The sequence below is a fragment of the Bos taurus genome, chromosome 10, assembly GCF_002263795.3.
Source record: "Bos taurus isolate L1 Dominette 01449 registration number 42190680 breed Hereford chromosome 10, ARS-UCD2.0, whole genome shotgun sequence".
Taxonomy (NCBI): domain Eukaryota; kingdom Metazoa; phylum Chordata; class Mammalia; order Artiodactyla; family Bovidae; genus Bos; species Bos taurus.
In genome coordinates this window covers 14,085,898-14,113,018 of record NC_037337.1, presented here as the reverse complement: position 1 = coordinate 14,113,018, position 27,121 = coordinate 14,085,898, and the positions used below count along the sequence as shown (strand labels likewise).

The window sequence follows — 27,121 nt, the reverse complement described above, 5'->3', positions numbered from 1 at the left end:
TGTATGGAAGTTAGAATGCATATAAAGCAAAGGAAAATTTATCTTTACAGTCATCTCACTGAGTGAGAAAAGTTGTTTGCTGGTTTTGTACTTATTTTAGACCCTAAAATGGTTATTTTACTTACCATTTGGAAGCATGAGAAGAATATAAGTTATAATCAATAGGAGTTGTTAACACATGTTGGTGTACAACGTTTAAATACTTCTCGATGTGTATCTGTTACAGAAAAGTTAAAGTTTAGGCCATTAGAGTGGACTGGAAATCCTCACCTAATTTTCTCCATTACATTAGGTTAACCCTCTTACTGATGTAATTAAGCCAAAAGACATAACATGCTATGTGTTTATTACAAGCCTAAGGTATCATTAGGCATCTCAAGGCCAAATTACTTTATCCCAAAAAGCATCATAAACAGTTGAGACTCAAAGCTGAAGTGACCTGCAGCATTTTTCACAAATGAAACTGCACAGTAGTCAGTTTGCTACTTGGTCGGGGGAACTTGCTAGGTACAATGGACACAGAGTAATGTCTTTCTCTTACCAGGACTTCAACCAAGCATCTGAGGAAAGAGTTTGGCCTTTAGGTAACAGATTATTTTAAATGGCCAAACCCAAAGACTCCAGCTGGGTCCAGCCCTCTCACCATCACGTTATATAGGACAACAGCATGCTAACCCGATGAGGCAACAACATATTACCCCATCTCTCAGCCTCAGGAGCTGAGCTAGGAGGCCAGTAGGATGCAACAGTGAAGGCTGGAAGCAAGAGTAGAGATGCTGATAGAGGTCTAGACAATGGAGGTGGTCTTTATTGGAGCCACGTGCTAATAGATCCTGGTTTTGTATATGAGTGTTATCCTAGTCTGAAGATTGGATTCTCCTGTGCCATTAGGTCCATCTATAATAATGAAGTTCCTATTTACTTTTTAAAAAATATTTATTTATTTGGCTGTGCCAGGTCTTCATTGCAACACGTGGGATCTTTAGCTGGGGCATGTGAACTCTTAGTTACAGCATGTGGGATCTTGAACCCTGACCAGAAATCAAACCCAGGCCCCCGCCGGCATTAGAAGCTTGGGGTCTTAGCCACTGGACCACCACAGGAAAGTCCTCCTATCTACTTGAGTTCTATTTCCAGTGTTATGTACTAGGTTATAATATTTAAAAATTACTTAATATTAAAACACTTAAGCTATTAAGGAAGAGTAAACTCTATTTTTTAGAATCCCAGTGATTCTGATAGAAACTCTCTACAATGTATTGGTATGAATCCTTTTCTGTCAGGCATACTGTTAGACTAAGAGTAGTTATTTTTAAAATTATAAATTCTTTTTATCAAACCACATTTTAGGGGTCATAAATTACTGCATAATCATATATTATCCATGTCTCACATTCTTTGTGGCCTGTGACAGGATGTAAATTAATCAATCAGCTAATAATCACCATTCTTAAAAAAGGAACAGGATGGGAAAGCTGATGACCAACCAAAGCCCCCTCTGTTCCAGAATTACACAGAGCCTGTGAGAAGCACAGTTCTTCTGGAGGAATCTTTGTCTCCTTCCAGGATTTTATTTAATATCTAAATCTCTACTTACTTTTAACCCCATTTCAGTCCTTTTGATGGCTGTTTCAAGATTCTGAATGTCTAGAGCCCCGCCTTTTTCCTCAAGCGGGAATTTTGTTAATTTCTCCCTTAATTCATAAAGATCTTCATGGACCTAGAGAGAGAAACATGTAAAAGAATACATAAATATTACACCTAAAAGAGTTACTTAGCTTAAAGGTTTGCAATCTGCTTGAATTGCTAAAGACAATAAAGTTGATTTAAAGGTGGTGTTCATTGAAAAGACTGTCCTTATAGTTCTAGGATATGCTTTATTAGAAGCACATTATGGCTCCAGTTACTGTCTTTCAGATTTTGAAAAATTAAGATTTTATACAATTTTCTATTTGTCCTTCCCCCATTAGAAACGGATCCAAGATAAAATTGCAACCCAAATACCTTCTGCTTTCTCTGGTGGAAAAGAAGGTGAGTCAGATATAAGAAAAAGTTCATTCCAAACTCTGATTTCTACTAATTGATTGAGAGGTTAAAAAGAAAAAAGAAAACTTTCAGAAAAGAAAGGTTCTAGTGAAAACAGTGCCTGTCAAAAGAGAATTCTAAATATGTTGACAGGGTCTATTGGTTTTCCATTCTAGCTAGATCTTCCCCACTTAGTGCGCTGAAGAAGCAGTTCTGTAGGGGTGGCCTTAATTTTGTTTTATGTACTCAGAAATGAAAACAATCCATGAAGAAAAAGCAACATGTCATTACTTGAACATTTTCCTTCAGTTCATATTTTCCTTAGAAATGATGAATATTTCTCCAAAGTCAAGCACCCTCAGAGTAACGTGAGCATTATGAAATTAGACAGCACAAGATTCTCTGCCTTCATATTAGAAACCAAACTTCCAGAAACAAATACAGATGGCACCAATTATGGCATGGGCTGCTGCCACAAGAGAAACATTTTGCTATGCAAATTTATGAACCCAACACCTGTTTCAGCAATAGTCACACCAATAACAATCTGCAGATTGGGTGGCTAAAGGCACTTTGAAACAGTTACCTTTTTCTCTGTTGGTATAACTGGACCTATACATTGATCCAGCCTATGTTATCAGTTACTCTCAAACATTCCCAAGGAGCCAAGTATTTGAAAGATCAAAAGATTTGCATCTTTTCACTGATGAGCAGCACAATCTGGCAGACAGATCAGGTCATTTGTACCCTGCACAAATTATTATATTGAGCCTCCAGGGCTCACAGATTGAAATTTGAACACACCTACTGTTTGCTGATAGGCACTAAGGATGAAGATGTATTAATATTTTTTTCGATTTTTTTGTCCAAATTACTGCTGCAAGCTATTTACAGTCTATTGTCTAAAGACATTTGAAAAGTACAAAAAGGCAGTTCAAGGGCAAGCCCACTTCCAGGCCCATAATTTTGTGGTTTCACTTTTTCTTTTTTAAGATTTATTTATTTATGGTTGCACTGGGTCTTCATTTTTCTCTAGCTGTGGTGCATGGACTTCTCATTGTGGTGACCTGTTGCAGAGAACAGGCTCTAGGCACACGGGCTTCAACAGTTGTGGCTCTAGAGAGCTGGCTCCGTAGTTGTAGCTCACAGGCTTAGCTGCCACAAGGCATTTGGGATCTTCCAAGAGCAGGGATTGAACCCGTGTTCCCTGCATTGGCAGGAGTATCCTTAACCACTGGCCCACCAGGGAAGCCCCTGGCTCAACTTTTGAATGCACTGAATTTCCTTCTTGTGGCTCTAGTATCTGTAGCTTCATGTATCCTTGTATAATTATACCTGTCAACTGCTGGAGGGAGTGAAAACAACACTGGACTATTTATCAGGGAACTGAAAATCTGGCTACTTCTTCTGTTTTGTAGAAACCATTATGTCTTCATAGAGTTGGGAGATAATATGTAACAGTCTAATAGTAATAACTTGGTAAAAGGCAGATGAACATGATTCCTTGTTCTATTACTAGTCACACAATGTCCATGCACACCATCCACATTTCCTCTAGTGTCCTCACCAAGGGGGAAAAAGAGAATTACTCTTCTTATGTAATGAAAATGAGACAATACATGTGTAAATGAACTAATATAGGCTTTGGAATCAGACAGCTATGAACTAGAATTCTATTTCCTTCTTTACTAAACTGAGATAGGCAAATTTACTTTTTTTTTTAGAGCCTTAGTGTTCTTATCTGTAAAATGGGGATAAATAGCATCTTTCAACATAGTGGCAAGAATAAAATGAGTTAAAAAGATGTAAAGTGCTTTGTCCAGGGCCAGCCACAGAGGAGGACACTGAGCCAATGTTAATTCTTTTCTCCTAATTGGTAAAACCTAGTGAAACACTTTGTATGTAACTGGCACTTAGTTAATATTCATTGACTTGAATTACCCCCTTAATCTTTCTGAAGAGCTTTTTACTTTCCTAGCCAGGTATTGTCTTCTTCCCTCTTAGTAACTGCACAGCTGTTTGTATAGCCGCAACAGAGACAACTACTATAGGAAATGTTTCACCAGACCTGGGTAGAAAAAGATTAGGTTCTAAATCTTTGTTCTTTCTTCAAATAGATTCACTCTCCCATACTGAAATTTTATGTGTCACCCATCATTTTTGTGATTATCAAATACATTGTGTTCCATACATTTCCCACTTGGAGAAAGATTTCGACAGTTTGGGGACAGGGCTACTTAATAAGAAGCTCTCAAAAGATTTAATGCAGACAAAAATTGCTCTACAATTTAAATTATTTTTTAGACTTTTGCGATATCATGTGGCTTGTTGGATCTTAGTTCCCCAATCAGGGATTGAACCTGGGCTCTTTGCATGAGGAGTCTTAACCACTGGACCACCAGGGAATTTCCTAGAATTTAAGAGCCATGCAACACCATGTTCATGGATTGGAAGAATCAATATAGTGAAAATGAGTATACTACCCAAAGCAATTTACAGATTCAACACAATCCCTATCAAGCTACCAACAGTATTCTTCACAGAGCTAGAACAAATAATTTCACAATTTGTATGGAAATACAAAAAACCTCGAATAGCCAAAGCGATCTTGAGAAAGAAGAATGGAACTGGAGGAATCAACCTACCTGACTTCAGGCTCTACTACAAAGCCACAGTTATCAAGACAGTATGGTACTGGCACAAAGACAGAAATATAGATCAATGGAATAAAATAGAAAGCCCAGAGATAAATCCACGCACATATGGACACCTTATCTTTGACAAAGGAGGCAAGAATATACAATGGATTAAAGACAATCTCTTTAACAAGTGGTGCTGGGAAATCTGGTCAACCACTTGTAAAAGAATGAAACTAGACCACTTTCTAACACCATACACAAAAATAAACTCAAAATGGATTAAAGATCTAAACATAAGACCAGAAACTATAAAACTCCTAGAGGAGAACATAGGCAAAACACTCTCTGACATACATCACAGCAGGATCCTCCATGACCCACCTCCCAGAATATTGGAAATAAAATCAAAAATAAACAAATGGGACCTAATTAACCTTAAAAGCTTCTGCACATCAAAGGAAACTATTAGCAAGGTGAAAAGACAGCCTTCAGAATGGGAGAAAATAATAGCAAATGAAGCAACTGACAAACAACTAATCTCAAAAATACACAAGCAACTCCTACAGCTCAACTCCAGAAAAATAAACGACCCAATCAAAAAATGGGCCAAAGAACTAAATAGACATTTCTCCAAAGAAGACATACAGATGGCTAACAAACACATGAAAAGATGCTCAACATCACTCATTATCAGAGAAATGCAAATCAAAACCACTATGAGGTACCATTTCACACCAGTCAGAATGGCTGCGATCCAAAAGTCTACAAATAATAAATGCTGGAGAGGGTGTGGAGAAAAGGGAACCCTCTTACACTGTTGGTGGGAATGCAAACTAGTACAGCCACTATGGAGAACAGTGTGGAGATTCCTTAAAAAACTGGAAATAGAACTGCCTTATGACCCAGCAATCCCACTGCTGGGCATACACACTGAGGAAACCAGAAGGGAAAGAGACACGTGTACCCCAATGTTCATCGCAGCACTGTTTATAATAGCCAGGACATGGAAGCAACCTAGATGTCCATCAGCAGATGAATGGATAAGAAAGCTGTGGTACATATACACAATGGAGTATTACTCAGCCATTAAAAAGAATACATTTGAATCAGTTCTAATGAGGTGGATGAAACTGGAGCCTATTATACAGAGTGAAGTAAGCCAGAAGGAAAAACATAAATACAGTATACTAACGCATATATATGGAATTTAGAAAGATGGTAACAATAACCCTGTGTACGAGACAGCAAAAGAGACACTGATGTATAGAACAGTCTTATGGACTCTGTGGGAGAGGGAGAGGGTGGGAAGATTTGGGAGAATGACATTGAAACATGTAAAATATCATGTAAGAAACGAGTTGCCAGTCCAGGTTCGATGCACAATACTGGATGCTTGGGGCTAGTGCACTGGGACGACCCAGAGGGATGGTATGGGGAGGGAGGAAGGAGGAGGGTTCAGGATGGGGAACACATGTATACCTGTGGCGGATTCATTTTGATATTTGGCAAAACTAAGACAATTATGTAAAGTTTAAATATAAAATAAAATTAAAAAAATAAAATAAATTAAATTAAATTAAAAAAATAAAGCAGAAAAAAAAAAAAAGACTCAGTTTTGTCAAAAGCAATCTTATAATTCCATTTCTTTGCTAGTCCTAGGATCACACTTTGAGATAAGAGCTAAAGATAAGAGTTTAAATGAGTCATTCTCATTTTATTGTTGTATGGTATACACTCCTGGCAAACCAGACAGAAGAGGTTGAAAAAGAATTCAGTCGGTGCAGTTCAGTCGCTCAGTCGTGTCCAACTCTTTGCAACCCCATGGACTGCAGCACACCAGGCCTCCTTGTCCATCACCAACTCCTGGAGTTTATTCAAACTCATTCCATCGAGTCGGTGATCCCATCCAACCATCTCATCCTCTGTCGTCCCCTCTCCTCCCGCCTTCAACCTTTCTCAGCATCAGGGTCTTTTCTAGTGAGTCAGTTCTTCACATCAGGTGGCCAAAGTTTTAGAGTTTCAGCTTCAGTATCAGTCCTTCTGGGGAATATTCAGGACTGATTTCCTTTAGGATGGACTGGTTGGATCTCCTTGCAGTCCAAGGGACTCTCAAGAGTCTTCTCCAACATCACAGTTCAAAAGCATCAAATCTTCAGTGCTCAGCTTTCTTTATAGTCCATCATTCACATCCATTCATGACTACATATATTAATTTTTTCCCTCATTATACATATTCTACATTGTATCAGGGAGAATTTTACACTGTATATACAGATCAGACTCAATAATTAGATTAAGGGGTGGCCTCTCTTTCTCTACATAGCCCTCCACTTAAGTGTGTACAAAGTAACCCTTTCAAGCAAGTAGGGGTGTTGATCAACATAGATATGATTATTCCTAGTTCTTCCCAAAGAGAGATCTGGCTTCTGCCATTAGATCCTGGGACATGATCATTAGGCCCCCAGAGCATCCTGTTTGATGGGAATGGGGTTTATGATGGGGACTTTGAGCTATGCTGTATCAGTTCTAATCTCTAGAGGAATTAGACTGAAATCATTGGTCTGCTCTCTGGGAAGGGCTGAAGACTAAAGTCAGCCAAATGGGCATTGTGATTGAGCTCCAATAAACCTCTGGACATTAAAGTCTTGGGAAAGCTTCCCTAGTTGGCAATAATCTGTATATGTTGTCACATATCATGACTGAAAGGAGGTAATGCTATGACTCCACTGGGAGAAAATGGCTGGAAGCTCCATTTGAACCCCTTCTGGACTCTCTGCCCTGAGCCTCTCTTCCCTTGGTTGATTTTAATTTCTATTCTTTTGCTATAAAAACACTGTAATTATAAACACAGTGCTTTTCTGAGTTTTGTGAGTGCTCTAACAAATTAGCCAATGTGACATGGTTGGGGCTTCCAAAAGTGTAGACAGCTGGTCTGAATTAAGGATAGTTCTAGGGACCCCTGAACTTGTGCCTGGTGTCTAAGTGAGGGCAGTCTTGTGGAGACTCTTCCCTCACACTTGGCAGTCTGGCCAAACTCATTCTAGGGTGCTGGTGAAAGCAAGGATAAGAAAAGGTAAGGTAAGAAGACCTGGGTATGATTCATATTGAGGAAGTCTATAAAACTGGTGAGTTTAGGGGTTTAAAGAAGTCTCCCAGAGGGAAGGACCAAATCATGGCAGGAAGAAAAATTAGACCAAGTGCAGATCTGAGTAGAGTTCTGATAGTCCTTAGGGAAATTACTTCAAACTTTTAGTCAAGTAGAGCTAAATATGAGTTGAAGGTGATGATATGTCAAAAATGTTTCAAAACCATCACATATAAATGTGGGGGGAGGGGCCGGAAAGTAGTGCTTTTAACATTCTGGAAAAATCTGAGTGTAACAGTCACAAACTGAGTTGAACTGAGAAATCAAAACTTTCCTGATGTTCCCCCCTCAGATTAGAGAGTTACTTTCCTGTGCTTTTCATCACCTTTCCACATTCAAAGTTTAACTTGATTACCAAGCTTTTATCTTGTTCCCAAGTAAGGAATTTTTATTATTTTTATTGGTATATAATTGACATAAACATTATATTAGTTTCACATAGACAACATCAGTCAATATTTGTACATATTGCTAAATGATTGCCACAGTAAGGCTAGTTAACATACATCACCATATATAGTTATAATACAACTTTTTTCTTGTGATGAGAACTTGTAAGATTTACTCAGCCACTTTCAAATATACAGTATTATTACTGTAATCACTATGGTGTGCATTACATCCCCAGAACTCCATTATATGCAAGGGACTTTTAGAGTGAAAAAAATTGGGGTACTCCCATCACTTCATGGGAAATAGATGGGGAAACAGTGGAAACACTGTCAGACTTTATTTTTTGGGGCTCCAAAATCACTGCAGATGGTGATTGCAGCCATGAAATGAAAAGACGCTTACTCCTTGGAAGCAAAGTTGTGACCAATCTAGATAGCATATTCAAAAGCAGAGACATTACTTTGCCAACAAAGGTTCGTCTAGTCAAGGCTATGATTTTTCCAGTAGTCATGTATGGGTGCTAGAGTTGAACTATAAAGAAAGCTGAGCGCCAAAGAATTGATGTTTTTGAACTTGGAGAAGACTCTTGAGAGTCCCTTGGACTGCAAGGAGATCCAACCAGTCCATTCTGAAGGAGATCAGTCCTGGGTGTTCTTTGGAAGGAATAATGCTAAAGCTGAAACTCCAGTATTTTGGCCACCTCATGCGAAGAGGTGACTCATTGGAAAAGACTCTGATGCTGGGAGGGATTGGGGGCAGGAGGAGAAGGGGACGACAAAGGATGAGATGGCTGGATGGCATCACCGACTCAATGCACATGAGTTTGGGTGAACTCCGGGAGTTGGTGATGGAAAGGGAGGCCTGGCGGGGTCGCAGAGTCCGACGCGACTGAGCGACTGAACTGAACTGAACTGAACTGAAGAAAAGTAGCTACTTCCCTTGTAGCTCAGCTGGTAAAGAATCCACCTGCAATGTAGGAGATCAAAAGCAGTTCATCTATTTCAACTTTCGCCCAGATACGTGTCTGATTTGTATCTCCTCCATTTCCTTACATCATAGGATTAAACTTTTCAGAATATAACATTTAAAAATGGTGCCTCAGTGGAACATGGATTTTTCCAAAGGTCCCAGTGGGGTGTATCGTCCTGGAGTTTTACCAGAGGCAGATTGGTCGTGCTTCGGCCGCGCAACCTCCATCGTCAGGCTCAAGAGGTGTGTGAGGCTGGCGAGAGAGGTCTAGGTTGGCACACTTGGGAGTTCTTTAAACCGTGGTGTTGGAGGCAATCTGAGAAGCAGCGCTTTAAGTGGGTAAGCGTGAGTGGATAGGCTCTGCTGGGCCTCGCTCGCTCAAAGTGTTCTAGCTGGACAGGGTTAGGAGAGGCCCATTTCCCACCTGGATTAAGATAGATCCGACGGGGTCTTGGTTTTCCTTCTCCTGGGCCATGCCTTCGGCCGGGCGGGGTCCCTCCTCAGGAAGGCGCGGTCTCCAGAGTCGTGTACTTGCCGCGGAAGGAGCTCATTCCCATGGCAACGCCACGCGAAGCCCAGCCTGGTCCACGCCAGGAGCGGAAGAGGGGGCAAAGGAGGAGGCAGGGCCGGCCGTGCCTCTGAGAACGCGCCTTTCTCGCGCGTCTCCCCCGCGCACCGGCGGCCGTGGTATCGTCCAAGGCGGAAGTGGCTCCGGGAAGGAACCTGTCCGCGGGCGCAGTGATGGCTGCGGGCGTCCCTTGCGCGCTCGTTACCAGCTGCTCCTCCACCTTCTCCGCAGACCGGCTAGTGCAACGTGAGTAACGAGGCTCCTGGGCCGACCTCCAAGCCCCAGTACGAGCCTCGGCAGGCGGCAGTCCCAGCACCGCGGCCTCTCTCGGGGCCTCGGTCCTCGCCACGAGCCCTGGACTCTTCCTCTCCTCGGTGGTGGCCCGAGGCCCCTCGGGTGCTCCTCAGATGTGGTCATGGTGCCTAGTCCCCCAGGTGTCCACTGTTAGCTACAGTACTCGTTGCTTCTCTGTCTCTGCTTGGCCCACCATGGGGTTTGTTCAGCGTTTTCTGTTAAGTAGGACCTCAACCCTACTGTCGGCGGGCAGCCATTGAGGGGAACAGAAAAGGCTCTCTGGGAATTGAACCTAGGAACGCGAGCGTCAGGTGCAGGATTCGTGATTTATGTTGTCATTCCTGCTCTTGAGGTAGAGTGGTTCCTCTGCACCCCCCGCCCCATGTGCATATGTTAAGACTTGTTAAACTTGCCCCCTCCACTCTGAGTTATTCACTGCCTTGCCTTCCTCCTGAGACGAGGCCCTCCGCCAGCAAGCATTAGTTTTTGATTATTACTGGACCTAGTATTTTTCCCTCTAGACCCTCATAGTGGTTGTCAACTTAAGTCACTCTTCAAAGAATCGTAGGCGAGGAGAGGGGACCAGTGGAGTAGAGAGAGCATAGGGTTTGGGGCTCGACTCCTCCACTGAGACTCCCAAAGTTGATTATAACTCAGGCCTCCGTTTCAAATTGTGGCTTCGAGTCAGAACGATGATTCTCAGCTGTAACCTATGCTTTTCAGTTTTCTGATCTGTAAAGTGGTGATAATTTTCACATGACTGTTGTGGTTAACACTTTGAGTGATCAGTCGGTAAATGGTAAATACTATTAATAGAGTACATTATCTCTCTGGCCCTCGGTTTCCTGATCCTGAAAGTGGGGCGTGCTAAGTCGCTTCAGTCGTGTCCCACTCTTTACGGCCCCATGGACTGATGCTCGCCAGGCTCTTCTGTCCATGGGATTCTCCAGGCAAGAATACTGAAGTGAGTTGCGAAGATCTAGGGGATCTTCCCGACCCAAGGATCGAACCCGCCTCTCTTATGTCTCCTGCATTGGCAGACAGGTTCTTTACCACTAGCGCCACTTGGGAAGCCCTGAAATGGGACATATGAATCTACCTCACGGGATTCTTTGAAGGATAGATGATGTGACATTTTGAAAGCATTTGGTAAACTATAAAGCATTATATAAACGTAACTTTTCCTTGTACTGGTCAAATGACAGAATTAGGCAGGGTGTCTCTCCAGCACAAATACTATATAACTTAGTTATCATTTGTGATCACCTAGAATGTTCCTTGCCAGACTAAAAAGTTTAATTATACACTAAATGGTAACCAGCTGCTTTAATTATGCCATTTCCTTACCTCTCAGCAGTGCTCCTTCTCATTTATTTCCTTTCTTTTTAAAAATTGTTTTATTGTAAAAGTAGTGCATAGTCCATTAAATAAGATTTAGCATAATGGAGAAAAGGAAATGTCAGCCAGGGTCTCATCACCCAAACGCAAATACTGTGTTAACATTCCTGTGCATTTACTTCCAGTTTTTTTCCCCCCAATGCAGACTTTAAAAAATTGGTAATTGCATTTCCAATATATATACAATTTTTATCCTGATATTTTATAATAGTTTTAACATTTTATATATAGCATGTTATATTTTTATTTTACATATAAAAATTCAAATATTGTATCTGAAATATTAAATATATTTATATAAATGTATGAAGTTATGTATTTATAACATTTAAGGCATATGATTTTTATAAATATATTTATATAAATATACTTTTATTTTCATATAATATTTCATATTTTTCATTTGTAAAAATTTACCATTACATTGTAAGTTAATTTTCATTATATATTACATCTAGAGAACGTATTAGAATTTGCTCAGAATTCTTAAGCTTCTTGGTGTATTTAACTTCCCAAAAGAATTATATGCATTTTGATTTCCATTACTGATATATAAAAGTCCTTTCAAAGTCAGTCTTGAAAGTATTAGGTTTTCTTGTGGCTATCACATGCTTTTGTTGCAGGAAGGGGCCCCCTTCCAGGGCCCGAGAGTGGACTCTTGTCTAACACTCAGAAAAATGAATTGTCAGAGGAGACACACACGCTGACAGATCAACACACTTCATTGGGAAGGGGCACCTGGGCAGAGAGCAGCAGGATCAGGGGACCCAGCAGAGCTGCTTTGCCACGTGGCTCATAGTCTTGGGTTTCATGGTAATGGAGTTAGTTTCCAGGTTGTCTCTGGCCAGTCTTTCTGACTCAGTGTCCTTCCTGGTGGCGAGTGCATGGCTGAGTGAAGATGGCTTCCAGCGAGGAGGATTCTGGGTGGTTGGTAGGACATATGGACTGGAGTCTGCTCTCTCCTTTTGACCTTTCCTCAATTCGTCCAGTTGGAGATATTTTGTTAGTTATGCATTCCTTATCAGGACCTGCTGTCCTAAGATAAGCGTGCAAGTGGCGCTATCTCGCCTGCCCAGGGCAGGCAGCTTCAGTCGGCGTTTCCCCTAACAGTTCAAGAATTTGCCGACACAGTCATTTCTTGAAGGAGCTAGTTACCTGTAGTTGGTGAATGGTAATACTGTACTTGAAAATATATTAGCATCATTGGAAATGAAATAAATCCTGTAAAACAATCCACTTTATTTCTGTATATAAAATGTTTCTTGGATGGCTTCTATGTTGGTTAAAATTAGATAACCTTTCCTTTGTGGTTCCATTAATGTTTTATAGTGAAAAATAAGAACAATTAATGAAGAGATTAGTTGAGTAAGGAAAAGTGAACCATAAAAGAGAATTTACCCAGGTTAATGATTTGGCTAACATTAGAATGTAGTATTTGCTGAGTTTTGATTCTGTTTTATCATAATTAAAGATGGAGTCATCACAGTTTGAATCTAAGTTTGGCATAAAAGATGAAGACTGAGTTTTGTTAAGTGTTCATTGACATTAAGCCATAGTATGGTTTTGGACTGAATCTTAATTTACCTTTTTGGGACTATTTGGTTTCCTTCCATGCATTAGGAAGAAGAACATTTAGGGTTTCTCCGGTTTCTTTCCTTCAACATTTGATCTATTTCATTGCTTTTAACCAACGATGGGAAATATTTCTTAACCAAATAACCAAGAAATAACCAAGTTTATTATAAGTAGTCATGAAATAAAAATCAGTATGCCGCCACTATGGGTAAATTATGGACTTTGTGAGAAGCTTTTTTCATTTTGTCACTCAGGGGCCTTATATGCATTTTTCTGGGTAGGTATCTGACAGCAGATAAAAGGGGCGTTACCCTTTTAGATTTTTAAAGGGGAATGAAGGTTCCTGATGCTTGTACAAGGCTATATGTGGTATGAGAGCAAGTGTCTGTACCCCAGGCCAGACCTCACATATGTTTATACGAACATTTTACTTTTATTCTGGAAAAGTGTATCCTGATACTAAGAACAGAGCTAGTCTTTGTGCCAGTTTGTTGTTTAGTCACTAAACCGTGTCCGACCTTTTTGCGACCCCATGGACTGTAGCCCGCCAGGCTCCTCTGTCCGTGGCATTTCTCAAGGAAGAATACTGGGGTGGGTTGCCATTTCCTTATCCAGGGAATCTTTCCGATCTAGGGGTCCAACCGGTGTCTCCTACACTGGCAGGTAGATTCTTTACCACTGAACCACCAGGGAATCCAGTTACTGTAGCTAAAATGATGGCTAAGAGACTATTCCTGTCTTCAGGAAGGATGTGGTCAAAGTGCGTGCTCCACCTGTGCAAATATTAAAATGTGTTAGTAGATACCGAAGTCTTAACATCTTATTCTACTTTCCTAGAAGAAACTTTTGATAGAAAAATCCCATTTGGTTTTAATATATGTAATGCGTATTTAGCAACTGTAAGCCATTTAGGTTCTACACCTAAACATTTGGAGCAAAATTTTTTTCTTCCTGTGAAATGTGGGAATTTGGAAATCTTAAAATCAAGCATTTTTATGTATATCAGTACTCTTCCCAAACATGTTTTCACATAATTCACTTTGGTTCTTGTATCCCCGTGAATTAACAAAGTCAGAAAATTTGAATTTTACAAATGAAGAAACCGTGGCTCAGAAGCACTTGGTGAGTTGCCTAGATTGCTGAAGTACCAAGTGTGGAGGATATGTTCTCTTTCGGGATTTGTGTGCATGGGCTGTGCAAATGAAATATGTTCAAATTCCTCAGCAATCAGAACTATTTAAATTTAAGGTGGTGGCATTGAAAGAGAAGATTAACTCTAAAAGAAGGTTTTAAAATATGCTGGCATTTCCATTTAGAATGGTTGAAGTCTTAATTCTGAGTGAAGAAAAAAAAAAATCATTGCCCAAAGCATCTGTATTTTAAATAGAGTATGTGCATGCCTAATAGTCTTTAAGAGTGTCTGGATTTTTTTCCCCTCAATTGAGGAAACCCATAGTATACACATTGTATATATTAGTCTGTTCTGATACATAAAATTAACATTAAAATTAAAGGGTTGTTCCAGATCATGTCTAACAGCATCCCTTCTAAATGTGAAATTCTAAGTATTGGTTATTTTTATGTTAGATTATATAATTCAGTTCAGTCACTCAGTCATCGTCAACTCTTTGTGACCCCATGGACTGCAGCACGCCAGGCTTCCCTGTCCATCACCAACTGCCGGAGCTTGCTTGAACTCATGTCTATTGAGTCGGTGATGCCATCGAACCATCTCATCCTCTGTTGTCCCTTTCTCCTCCTGCCTTCAACCTTTCCCAGCATCAGGGTCTTTTCCAGTAAGTCAGTTCTTTGCATCAGGTGTCCAAAGTATTGGAGTTTCAGCTTCAGCCTCAGTCCTTCCAGTGAATATTCAGGACTGATCTCCTTGATGATTGACTGGTTGGATCTCCTTGCAGTCCAAGGGACTCTCAAGAGTCTTCTCCAGCACCACGGTTCAAAAACATCAAAGTTTATATACTACTTTTTCTTCGTGTTTATCTTTTGAAAACTGAAAAATCAAGCCCCATTTTCAAGTTGCAGTAGACACTTCACTTGTAGTAAAGAATCTGACATTTTGTATTTGGAATTCAGATGCATTTTTACCCATAGAAACAATCTGCTGATCCTCAGGTTTCTGCAGCTGTGGAACCAGGTAGCTCAATTATAAGATGGATAAACTAGACTTTGGAGAATTATACAGGCAAAGCTGGCCATCAGGCTGTCCACTGCTGCATTGGGAAGCACTCATTCTGTGAAACTGGGAGTTTGTTCTAGGTCAGACTCCTACAGTTTACAAAAGATCTTAAAGTAATTTACTAAAGAGAACATTCCTAATTCGGGGTAGGGGCTATTATACAACCTAACCAACGTTATCTAGCAACAGAATAGCGATAGGAACTTGTGACTTCTAATTTGGGATTTTCTGTAGCAGCTTGAGGTATTCTGAATGGAGCCTTTTAGTTTACTCTGGGAATAAGTAATAAATTTTACTTAAACAAAGTTGCTTATTTTGTTATGGTAGGAGAACTCTGCCTTTGATTGGATTGTGTATTTCCAAGTCTGTATTTTCCTCAAAGGAAGAAAGATTGGGCCAGGAAGATTTACCATGAGGATGATTTCAAATAGTAGTGGAAGAACTTTGATTTGTTTTCAACTATAATACTTAATATATTTAATTTTCAAATAACATTAAAAGAAGGCTCAAGATTTTTATCTTTATTAAATGAGGAATATTAAGTCATCAACCTTAAATACAAGTTCACATCCTCTCCAGACCTCAAAGGGACTTAAAACACGTTCATATTATCTTTCTGTGTGTCTGTGTGTGTGTATGCTGCTGCTGCTGCTAAGTCGCTTCAGTCATGTCCGACTCTGCGTGACCCCATAGACGGCACCCCACCAAGCTCCCCCGTCCCTGGGATTCTCCAGGCAAGAACACTGGAGTGGGTTGCCATTTCCTTCTCCAATGTAGGAAAGTGAAAAGCGAAAGTGAAGTCACTCAGTCGTGCCCGACTCTTCGTGACCCCATGGACTGCAGCCCACCAGGCTCCTCCGTCCATGGGATTTTCTAGGCAAGAGTACTGGAGTGGGGTGCCATAACCTTCTCCGGTGTGTGTGTATAAGTGTATGTAAAATTAAAGCTCAAAGAGATTGTGATTTTCTAAGTTTGTTTAGGTCATAAAAGTTGGGGAGCCAAGATTCAATTCCATCTTTTGTGTGTATGAAATATGAACTTCCTGGTGACCAGAGCTGATGTCTTCACAGTCAATTGAGAGACAGTAAAAATTACAGAAGATTTTACTACTACATTGAGAACTTTTATCGTTCAAAATAAGTTTATACCTTTTGTGATAATTGGAGCCTTAGTAGATGAGCTATGGTAAGTTAAATAATAAATGAAAATGCCTCTATTGGTGCCCAATTTGTTTTTTTCATCCATTGATTAGAGAATTTGTATGAAGTGTTCGACTAATCCTTTAGCCATTGTCAATGAGTTAAATGATTATAAGATGTTTATCTTCCCAGCAACAGAGGTTGGGGAGCAGGAGGAGAACAGCAATGGGGAAGTGTTGCATATCAGACCATGGTGCACAAAACCGTTCATGATACTGAGAGTACCGCATCATCCTGGAAAACCGAGTGTGCCAAAACTCAGACCTTTCTTTCTGGGCCACTCAGTGGCTTAGTTTTGTGTAGCAAAAGGTCCAGAAGATATGCAGTGGTCATTTGGTTTAAACAACTTGCTGCCTTTTGCCCTGAATAATTTTTTAGCAAATAGTGACACTCAGTAAATAATGAAATCTGATATGAAACCATTTTTTTTAAGCTATAAGTATGAAAATTGTTTTAAATATGTCTGGCAAGAATGAGAATCCTGGACATGACATTGTATTTATGTTGGAGCCAGTGCACAAACACTTCCCTGATAATTACTTATCCAGGAAGCAGACTAAGGTGTATTCAGACAGAGAGGATAGTTGTGAAACTCTTAAAGAGCCTTTGTGATGTTTCAGGTTCAGTAACAAATGACCTATTTAGGGTTTAATTTTGTACGTAGACCTGAAAGCTGGTTCTACACAGGGGTAAAGTAGTATCGTACCTGGATCAAAATCAGTATGCTCAGAGCAGAAAAATGAGCAGGATCATTTGGTAATAAACAGCACTGTTATGCTGACATAAGATAATTACCACTCTATCTGAATTCTGCTGGAGTTTTTAGGACTTTTGTGGGGAAGACATTTGTGAATTGAGCACTGAGTTCTACCCACTTCCTAGCTACCTGACTTTAAGCAAGTTAATCTTTCACCCCACAGATACTTTCTTTGCACGTGCTGTCACTGTTCTCAGTGTCTAAATCCTGTGCCTCAGTCACCTACCTTATCCATAAAGTGAGAGCGCCATCTCCCAGTTTCCATGATTTTTTTCCAAGCCCCTTTATTGGGGTGTAATTTAAATGCCATAAAATCCACCTGTTTTTAAGTGTAGGCCATTCCTGTCATCCTGGAAGAAAACCGAGCTGTTGGCAGTCATTCCTCACTCCCAGCCCCAGCCCTGGGCAGCCACTAATATACCTCCCACCACTACACAGTTGCCTTTTCTGGACATTTTATATAAAGGACTCACACACTATGTGGTCTTTTGTGCCTGGCTTCTTTGACTTAGAAGAAGTCAAAAAACTTTGATGTTTTTGAGATTCATCCCTGTTGTAGCATGTACTTGGCATTCCATTGTAAGGCTAGGTCACTTTTGTTTACCTGTTCATCAGTTGATAGACATTTGGTTGCTTCCACTTTTTGGCTATTATGAACAAACGCTATGAATAATAATAATATGAATGCCATTGTGGACTTTCTGAGAATCTTGTATTCTTTTATGAAACTGCTGGGCTTTTCCGGAGCGACGGTATCATTCTGCCTTTCCCATCAGCAGTGTGTGCTGTTGTTTAATCTCTCAGTCGTGGTCGACTCTCCCGTGACCCCAGGGATTGCAGTTGCCGGGTTTCTCAAGTCTCTGGGATTTCCCAGGCAAGATGACTGGAGTGGGTTGCCATTTCCTTTTGCAGGAATCTTCCTGGCCTAGGGATCAACCCGCATCTCCTGCATAACAGGCGGATTCTTTACCTCTGAGCCACTGGGGAAAATGAGAGTTTCAATTTCTCCACATTTTTGACAACAGTTGTGTTTGTTTGTATTTTCAATTAGTATTTTCAACTGTATTTTCAATTTCATTCTAGTGGGAGTGAGGTAGTGTCTCATTGTGGTTTTAATTTGCATTTTTTTAGTAACTAAGGACGTTGAGAATCTTTTCATGTGTATATAGTCCATTCATATATCTTTGGTCAAAAGTTTATTCAGATCTTTTGCTCATTAAAAAAAATTGAAGTATAGTTGGATTACAATACAGTGTTGTGTTAAACAACAGCAAAGTGATTCAGTTATATATATATATTTCAGATAATTTTCCACTATAGGTTATTATAAGATATTGACTATAATTCCCTGTGCTATCTTGTTGCTTATCTGTTTTATGTGTAGTAGTTTGTATCTGTTAATCCTGTACTCCTGATTTCTCTCCCCTCTCCCTGCTTTGGTAACCACCTTTGTTTTCTATGTCTATGAGTCTCTTTCTGTTTTGGTATAGGTTCGTTATTATTTTTATGAGTCCACATATAAGTTATATTGTATAATATTTGTCTTCCTCTGGTTTCACTGAGTATAATATTCTCTAGGCCCGTCCATGTTGCTGCAAATGGCAAGGTTTCATTCTTTTTTATGGCTGAGTAATATTCCATTATATATGTATACTACACCTTTGTAAGCCGGTTGTCTGTTGATGGGCACTTGAGTTGTTTCCATATCTTGCTTTTTTCCCATTAAAAAAGCCTTTATCTTCTTATTAGTGAGTTTGTAAGTGTTTTATGTATCCTAGATACATATTCCTTATCATGTGTGTAATTTGTGAATATCTTCTCCCATTCTGTGGCTTATCATTGGTTTTCCTGATGGTATCTTGAAATGCAGCACTTTTAAGTTTTGAGGAAGTCCAGTTTACTGATGTCGTAGTTTTCTTTTTCTGTGGTCCTTTGTGTGTTGTCCAGTTACGATTTTAACCTGTTCTGCAGAACCTTTTGGGGACTGGGATGTTGGGTCTGTTGCCTTTGTAATGTTTTTCATTGGACCAGGCTTATTTTCAGTACATGCATACCGGGACTACAGAATAGATGTTCTTCATTGAATTTATTCTGTTTGGGGAGGTTCATCTCAAATGTGTTTACCTTCTTTCAGAATAAGTTAACATCTGCTGCAGATTCTGTTGTCAACTTGAGCTGACATCAGTACTTTTGGTGTGAAGTTTTATTACTTGATGCTGATTTGTTTATGAAAATTACCATTTGAGTATAAAAATTATTTTCATCTCATAATTGCCCTGTTCAGGCTTATGTGTTCTTCAGAAAACCACCATTTATAAATTATTTTCAAAACATCTAAGATTAATTGCCAGATAATTTTTACAGTTAAAAGAATTAAACAATACTTTTAAGATAGGTTTTTGATCAGATGCAAATGAATGGCATTTATGTCTGTGGTGGGAGGTTATTGTGCCTGGCTGTAAAAGGCTAGCTTCAGTTCTGTAAGAAAGAATAAAACCAGCTGTGCATTCCACAACTTCTATTTTGTTTCATGAATACAGCTAAGTCAGTGCCACAAGTTCTTTTGCTTTAAATTAGGGTTTCTGCACATTAGCATTGTTGACACTTTGGACCGAGTAGTTCTGTTGTGTGGGGCTGTCCTGGGCATTGTCTTCCTGGCCTCAGCCCACTAGGTGCCAGTAGCATCTCCCTGGTTGTGACAACCAAAAATGCCTCCAGATGTTGGCACGTCCCCTGGGAGACAAGATCATCTCCCAATAAAGAATCACTGCTTAGATATGTATCTCAAACTATGAGAATAGTAATGGAATTCAAAGAGGTCCCCTCCACTCCCCACATATAAGTAGGAATTGTCTGTCAGCTGTGCCACTGGGATTGATTAAGTGGTCTTTGCAAGAAGCCCATGAAACTTAGAGGCTGGTGGTTTTTCCTTGGTCCTCCTAAGGCACTTCTCCATAATCTCTCTCCCCTCCCTGCCAGCTTCTTTACGTTCTTTTGTGCATATTGCTCTTTCCTGGGCAAGCAGAGACACCCCCACCCCTAGTTATTTTTTTGGAACTTTTAAATTTTGTATTGGGGTGTAGCTGATAAGCGATGTTGTGGTGGTTTCAGTTGGACAGCAAAGGGTCTCAGCCATGCATATGCAGCCATTCTCCCCCGAGCTGCTGTCCCATCCAGGCTGCAGCATAACTTTGGGCAGAGTTCCCTGTGCTATAGAATATTTCCTTGTTGGTTATCCATTTTAAATATAGCAGTGTGGACATGTCCATCCCAAACTCGCTAACTGTCCCAGTTTTTTTTTTTTTTTTGTCCCAGTTATTTTAACCTGAAGATGTAACCATTTCCAAATGGTTATTGGAAGAAAGTGAACTTGAGGAAAAGGAGGAGGACTGAGTTGGATTTCCTCTGCTTCAACTTTTAAAACTTCCGCTGTGATACAGAAAGCCCCAAAGCATATGGAAATGGGACTTTAGAGAGGGACCAGAGAGGAGTGTGTGAGGAAGAGGTAATTAAGTGTTGGGAGCAAACCAGAATTGCTGTGCTCTTGTTAAAGCAGGCATATATTGCTTTAACTCAGTCCAGTTCCTCTTCTCAGTCACTTAATACTGCTCCACTGATGGAGCTGTCATCTACACGCAGACAGATGTTGCATTTATGTGCACCGGGAGGCTGCAGGATGATTACTCAGAGAATCACAGATAAGAATTTCCCGACATTTGTCTCTGTAAAGTCCCAGCCCTAACCTTGCAGTTTTAACCTTTAAATGGCACACAGGCTCCAAAGGCCCTTTCCACTGCAGCAGTATGAGCTACTTCTAGTGAATAGGGAATAATCTGGTAGTTAATAACAGCTACAGAGTTTTTGACAGAGCAGCACCCACCTTATACAACGTTCTCATGAAATTGTGGTTATGAAATGGTCACTGCATGCAACAGCATGGAGCCATTATGATTTTTAAAGATTTCTGGCTTTCCTTCTCGCTGGTTAAGGAAAACCCTGGCTGTCATATATTTTCCCGAATCACATTTTGCTCAATTCTTTTCTTTCGTAATGGTTGCTTTCCCCTTCAGCTGACGTCAGACTCCACTGCCTCCTATAATTTTCCTAATTGCTTTCTCTTCTGTCTCAGTCTGCACAGTAACAATGGAAAAGAAAAATTCAAGAAGGCTGACTTTGGGGAAGGAGGGCCGGCGGCTTAAGGGCGGTGGTTATTTCCTAATTGAATGTCTCTCACCCGCTCTGCTCAGTGCGGCGTAACTTGTCCTCTTGGAGTCAGGAGTGCTCTCACACGTGCGGGAGCTGAGCTGAGGAGGGGGACGTGGACTTGACTGAGGGCCTGCTCTGTGCCCGGTGCCCGCCTGAGCTTCTCGTGCATCATTTTATTTAATCTTCAAGGTGCCCTTTGAGGAGTGTGTTTGTCTCCCATTGCAGGTGAGGCCCTGACTCAGAGAGAGGTTAATCTGTCGTTCTCACCCAGGGCTGGCGTTCAGGTACAGGTCCCTCTGACCCTGGGTCTGTGCCGTCTCCTTTTCCTGGCCCTTTCAGGTCAGTGGTACTGTCATCTCAAAAGGAAAGGGAAGCAACTGTGGGTCCCCAGAGTAGTGTGTGCCATGAAAGACACTGGTGTTGGGGGTGGAGGTTACAGTCCTCGGCTGCAAAGGCAGTTTCAGGTCTGTGAGAAAGAATAAAACTAACTGTATTCTCAGAAGAGTACTGCTTTCTGGAAGGATCATCTTGGCTTGAGATGACAGCTGTCACTTCCCTCAAGGCGTAGAAAATATGATTTAACTACTGGACAACTCTTCGCAAAGAATATCATGATTAATTAAGTGTCCGTTTATTCTACTGGTATTAAAAGTATCTTTAATTGTCCGACTGAAGGAGATAGGAATAATCTAAAAGAGTATCAGTTGCTTGAGTGCACCGATTTGGTCTCTTTTGGCTGGAGTAGATAGAAGAAAAGGAGTAAGGTAAAGGTTATATTTATATATATGTATGTATGAAATTGGATATTTGTGCTGTTGAGAAATTTGCCTTGGATCTTCAGTCTGCTTCTTAGTTCACAATAAAGAGAATATTAACCTCTTATTGATTCTAAACCACAGAAAGCTACTTGCCTCCTTTCTTTCATGATTCCTTTTCAAATTTATACTCTTTTCTGAGGGAAGGAAGGTCAGAAAAGATGGAAAGTAGTACCAAGAGGGGCAAGAAGAAGGAGTCTTTGAGTTGCTGGCCTAAAACTTCTTTGGCTTATAGTTCTCTTCAACTCTTGAATCTCTTCACTGACTTCCTGTGTGGGAGGGACTGTAGGGGAAATAAATTCCCCCCAAAGTGAGAAATAAGTAGGAGCTTCTGGAGAAATGATGGCTGCTTAAGTTTCTCAACCAGGGAGGGAGATTTATACTGTGCTTAAAGCTGGGGGAAAGGTTTATACCTGCTACTGGAACCGATTTGACATTTAACTTCTCATCTAAAAGCATTACGAATTAACTCTTTTAAGCTGTGAAGCCATTTATAGTAACAGACCCAGCAATTAATCACCTAGTATTTGTCTCTTGAAAAATGATGTATTACAGCTCCACCAGGTGGCTGCCGGCAGAGTGAATGAGACAGGCCACCACCCTCCAGGAGGAGGGAAAAGCTGCTCATGATTGCGTGTGTGCATCATTTTGACTCCATCGAAATCCAGTTGAGTGCAGGGCTTCCCAGGTGGCGCGAGTGGTAAAGAAGCCTCCTGACAATGCAGGAGGTGTTAAGAGACACGGGTTTGATCCCTAGGTTGGGATGATCCCCTGGATGAGGGCATGGTAACTCAATCTAGCGTTCTTGCCTGGAGAGTCCCTTGGACGGAGGAGCCTGGGGGGCTACAGTCCATGGGGTCACACAGAGTCAGACACGACTGAAGCAACCCAGCATGCACGTAGGGCGAAGAAGAGAGACCATGGCAGGTTTTTCTAGGAAGTCTGTCTGGGAAAAAACTCCCACAAGATCACTATGACTCATTTTTGACATATAAATACTCAGACCCGTAGACAGTTTTCTGATGGGTTAGTTGTACCTCTCCTGTCTTTGGGTATCCTCATTCTGGCTATTGTTCTTGGTTTTCATGAAAAGGCAGAGGATACTTAGGCCCACAGTTGATTTTAGCTTGTGACTGTTAGACACCTGAATGTGACTTGGCTCAGATGCTAAATATTGTGGTGTGTAATGACCACAGTGGAGTAGGGGAGATGCTGGTGACCTGGATTCTGTTTTAGGCTCTGCTCCTATTAGGCAGGTGGCCTTTTTTTTTTTTTTTGGTTGTCAGTTTTCTTATCTGGAAATGAGTGAATTATACTGACCATCTCCATAAACTTAGCGCATTTGAGTAGTTTTTGCTTTAATTTGGAAAAGAATAAACTCGTTAAACACTTGAAACCAAATATAAAAGATGAAGGAGAAAAGCTATACTTAGTGTAGATATTTACATTTTTTAAATTAAACTCTGCATTATGATATTGATGATAAGAACTAGAATGAGCCAATCTTCACTTTTCTCTCTCTAGTTCTAATATGGCACAGATGTGATAATAAAGCCCATATGCAGCCTTGCTGAAAGTATATGATTAGACATAAAATGTTGAAAAAAAATCTGATAAGTAAATTGAGCCATCAAGTTGTTTTAGGCAGCACAAAGAATGAAAACAAAACAAAAAACCCACTCAGCTCCTAAATCTTTGAAAGGTGAAACTCATTTTTCCAACTTACTGGTGCTGCTGCTGCTAAGTCGCTTCAGTCGTGTCCAACTCTGTGCGACCCCACAGACGGCAGCCCACCAGGCTCCCCCATCCCTGGGATTCTCCAGGCGAGAACACTGGAGTGGAGTGGGTTGCCATTTCCTTCTCCAATGCGTGAAAGTGAAAAGTGAAAGTGAAGTTGCTCAGTAGTGTCCGACTCTTTGCAACCCCATGGACTGCAGCCCACCAGGTTTCTCCGTCTATGGGATTTTCCAGGCAAGAGTACTGGAGTGGGGTGCCATTGCCTTCTCCAATGTAGAGAAAAGAGAAAGAAATGACTTCTTTCTACGTGTTCAGTAAATGCCTTCTTGTTTGAAAATCAGTGACAGCATGATTTTAGGAGCTCTGAGGAACACAGTTTGTCCTCTTGTGTTCATTTATTAACAAAATGAACCATCCTTAAATGGATCCAGATATTCTGTATTACAGTTTGTGAAGTATATGACATCCTCATTGATTTAATTGTTTCATGTTCGTCTAAGACACTGATTTGAAAAAAAATGTAATCCACATTGTATCCCAGTGTCTGACATTACAGCCAGTCTAGGAAATATCAAGAACTGGCTGTGGTGCTGGTAGGAATACTGGTCCCCGGCTCCTTCTCCTTCCCCTCAACAACAGTAAGTTCATCACTGTACTCCTTTAGCTTCCCCAGTTTAAAAAAAAACAAGTCAATTCATTATTTTAAAAAAGTATCCATGAATGAAGACTGATTCCATATGGTGGCTTGTCCTACCCTTAAAAAAAAATCAGTTTATACTTTTTTTGCTACACCCCTTGGTTCAGTTTGTGTTCTTCCATATGTGCTTTTATTGGCATATTGCTATACCACCTGCTTGAAGTTTGAAATGTTAGTTTTGGATGCAACATTGACTTTGATCTAAGAGCTCTGTGTTTTTTTTTTCTGCAAGACATTTATATGAAAGCAGAATCTTTGATTTTAGTAACTTATGTGTTCTTCCTGCTGCTTATTTCTTAATTGTGCTCATCGTAATGTCCGTTACGGGACTACTATGGCATTATTGATAATTAATAAAAGATTATAACTTGAGATAGAAATTAAGCAGAAAGAACTACTGATTTCTTAAAGACACAAGGTAAACTCTGATTTTCAAATAGTGGCACAGACCTTCTGTTAATATGAGAATAACAATTCTAGTTTTGGTGAAAAATTTTAGAAAGTTAGTTTCAAAATGTGCCTTATGGCAAAGGTAAATTCCTAAATTTATTTGAAATTTAATTTTTTATAATTAAAAAGTTTTATCTTCAGCAGGCCAGTTCTTAACCACATGATGAAGTTTACTAATGAAAGAAAGCATGTTCACACATACATGCTTTATATATTATATGTTATTTCTAGCAGTTTGGGAACTAATTTCTACATATTTTTGTTGAGCAGAAACTATGGCAGTGTCCCAAATATATAATCCTAGGTCTGGAATTTTAAATTTAACTTCTAGTTTCTTGTGTCCTGCTAATTGTCAGTTTGAGGAATATTTTTTTAATTTATTTTGTTGAAGTATAGATGATTTATGATGTTAGTTTCTGCTGTACAGCAGCGTCATTCAGTTATACATATATATTATTTTTCATAATCTTTTCCATTATGGTTTATCAGAGAATATGGAATATAGTTCCTTGTACTATGAGTAGAACCTTGTTTATCCACCTTATATATAATAGTTTGCATCTGCTAATCCTAAACTCCCAGTCCCTCTCTTTCCCACCCCCCCATTTGTGTCATATTTTAGAATCTACATATGAGTGGTATCATATGGTATTGGTCAAATTTCATGAATTACTTTCTATATGATAATTTCTAGTTCATCTGTATTACTGAAAATGGCATCATTTCATTTTTTTTAAATGGTAGAATTCCGTTGAATTATGCACCACATCTTCTTTATCCATTCATCTGTTGATGGACATTTAGATTGTTTCCATGTCTTGGTTGTCGTGAATAGTGCAGCTATGAGCATAGGGGTGCATGTATCTTTTCAATTATAGTTTTGTCTGGGTAGATATCTAAGAGTGGGACTGCTGAATCATATGGTAATTCTATTTTTATTTTTCTGAGGAACTCCATACTGTTTTCCATAGTAGCTGCACCAACTTACATTCCTCCCAACAGTGTAGGAGGGTTCCTTTTTCTTCATACCCTCTCTAGCATTTATAATACATAGCCTTTTTAATGGTGGTCATTGTAGTTTTGATTTGCATTTTTCTTAATGATTAATGATGTTGAGTGTCATTTTATGTGTTTGCAATCTGTGTGTCTTATTTGGAGAAATATCTCTTTAGGTCCTGTGCCCATTTTTTGATTGGGTTGTTTTTTTGTTGTTGATTTATATGAACTGTTTTTATATTTTGGAAATCAAGCCCTTGTCAGTTGCGTAATTTGCAAATACTTTCTCTAAGTCCATAGGCTGTCTTTTGGTTTATTTATGGTTTCCGTTGCTGTACAAAAGCTTGTAAGTTTGATTAGGTCCTATTTGTTTATTTTTGCTTTTATTTCTATTGCCTTGGTAGACTGGTCTAAGAAATGCAAAAAAAGCAAAATGGCTGTCTGAGGAGGCCTTACAGATAGCTGTGAAAAGAAGAGAAGCAAAAAGCAAAGGAGAAAAGGAAAGATATACCCATTTGAATGCAAAGTTCCAAAGAATAGTAAGGAGAGATAAGAAAGCCTTCTTCGGTGATCAGTGCAAAGAAATAAAGGAAAACAATAGAATGGGAAAGACTAGAGATCTCTTCAAGAAAATTAGAGCTACCAAGGCAACATTTCATGCAAAGATGGGCTCAATAAAGGACAAAAATGCTATGGACCTAACAGAAGCAGAAGATATTAAGAAGAGGTGGCAAGAATACACAGAAGAAGTATACAAAAAAGATCTTCATAACCCAGTTAATCACAATGGTGTGGTCACTGACCTAGAGCCAGACATCCTGGAATGTGAAGTCAAGTGGGCCTTAGAAAGCATCGCTACGAACAAAGCTAGTGGAGATGATGGAATTCCAGCTGAGCTATTTCAAATCCTAAAAGATGATGCTGTGAAAGTGCTGCACTCAATATGTCAGCAAATTTGGAAAACTCAGCAGTGGCCACAGGACTGGAAAAGGTCAGTTTTCATTCCAATCCCAAAGAAAGGCAATGCCAAAGAATGCTCAAACTACCACACATTTGCACTCATC

The 27,121-nt window shown here is 40.0% G+C and overlaps 2 protein-coding genes across 8 annotated transcripts in view; one reads left to right on the top strand and one right to left on the bottom strand.

Annotated features, from left to right (window-relative positions):
• Window positions 1-9,791, bottom strand: part of IQCH (IQ motif containing H) — a 229,554-nt gene extending 219,763 nt beyond the window's left edge. The window contains 3 exon segments of the mRNA XM_003586516.6: window positions 126-217; window positions 1,598-1,720; window positions 9,596-9,791. Of these exon segments, the coding sequence (XP_003586564.4) occupies window positions 126-217; window positions 1,598-1,720; window positions 9,596-9,646 (266 nt within the window). The 5' untranslated portion in view covers window positions 9,647-9,791.
• Window positions 9,792-9,872: 81 nt separating this feature from the next.
• Window positions 9,873-27,121, top strand: part of AAGAB (alpha and gamma adaptin binding protein) — a 74,103-nt gene continuing 56,854 nt past the window's right edge. For 6 of the 7 annotated variants that reach the window (XM_005211278.5, XM_005211277.5, XM_015473013.3 and 3 more), the window contains exon 1: window positions 9,873-9,985. In XM_005211278.5, coding sequence (XP_005211335.1) covers window positions 9,913-9,985 — 73 coding nt within the window. In that variant the 5' untranslated portion in view covers window positions 9,873-9,912. The remainder of the gene's footprint in view (window positions 9,986-27,121) is intronic. The other variant, NM_001098896.1, reaches the window with a different exon arrangement.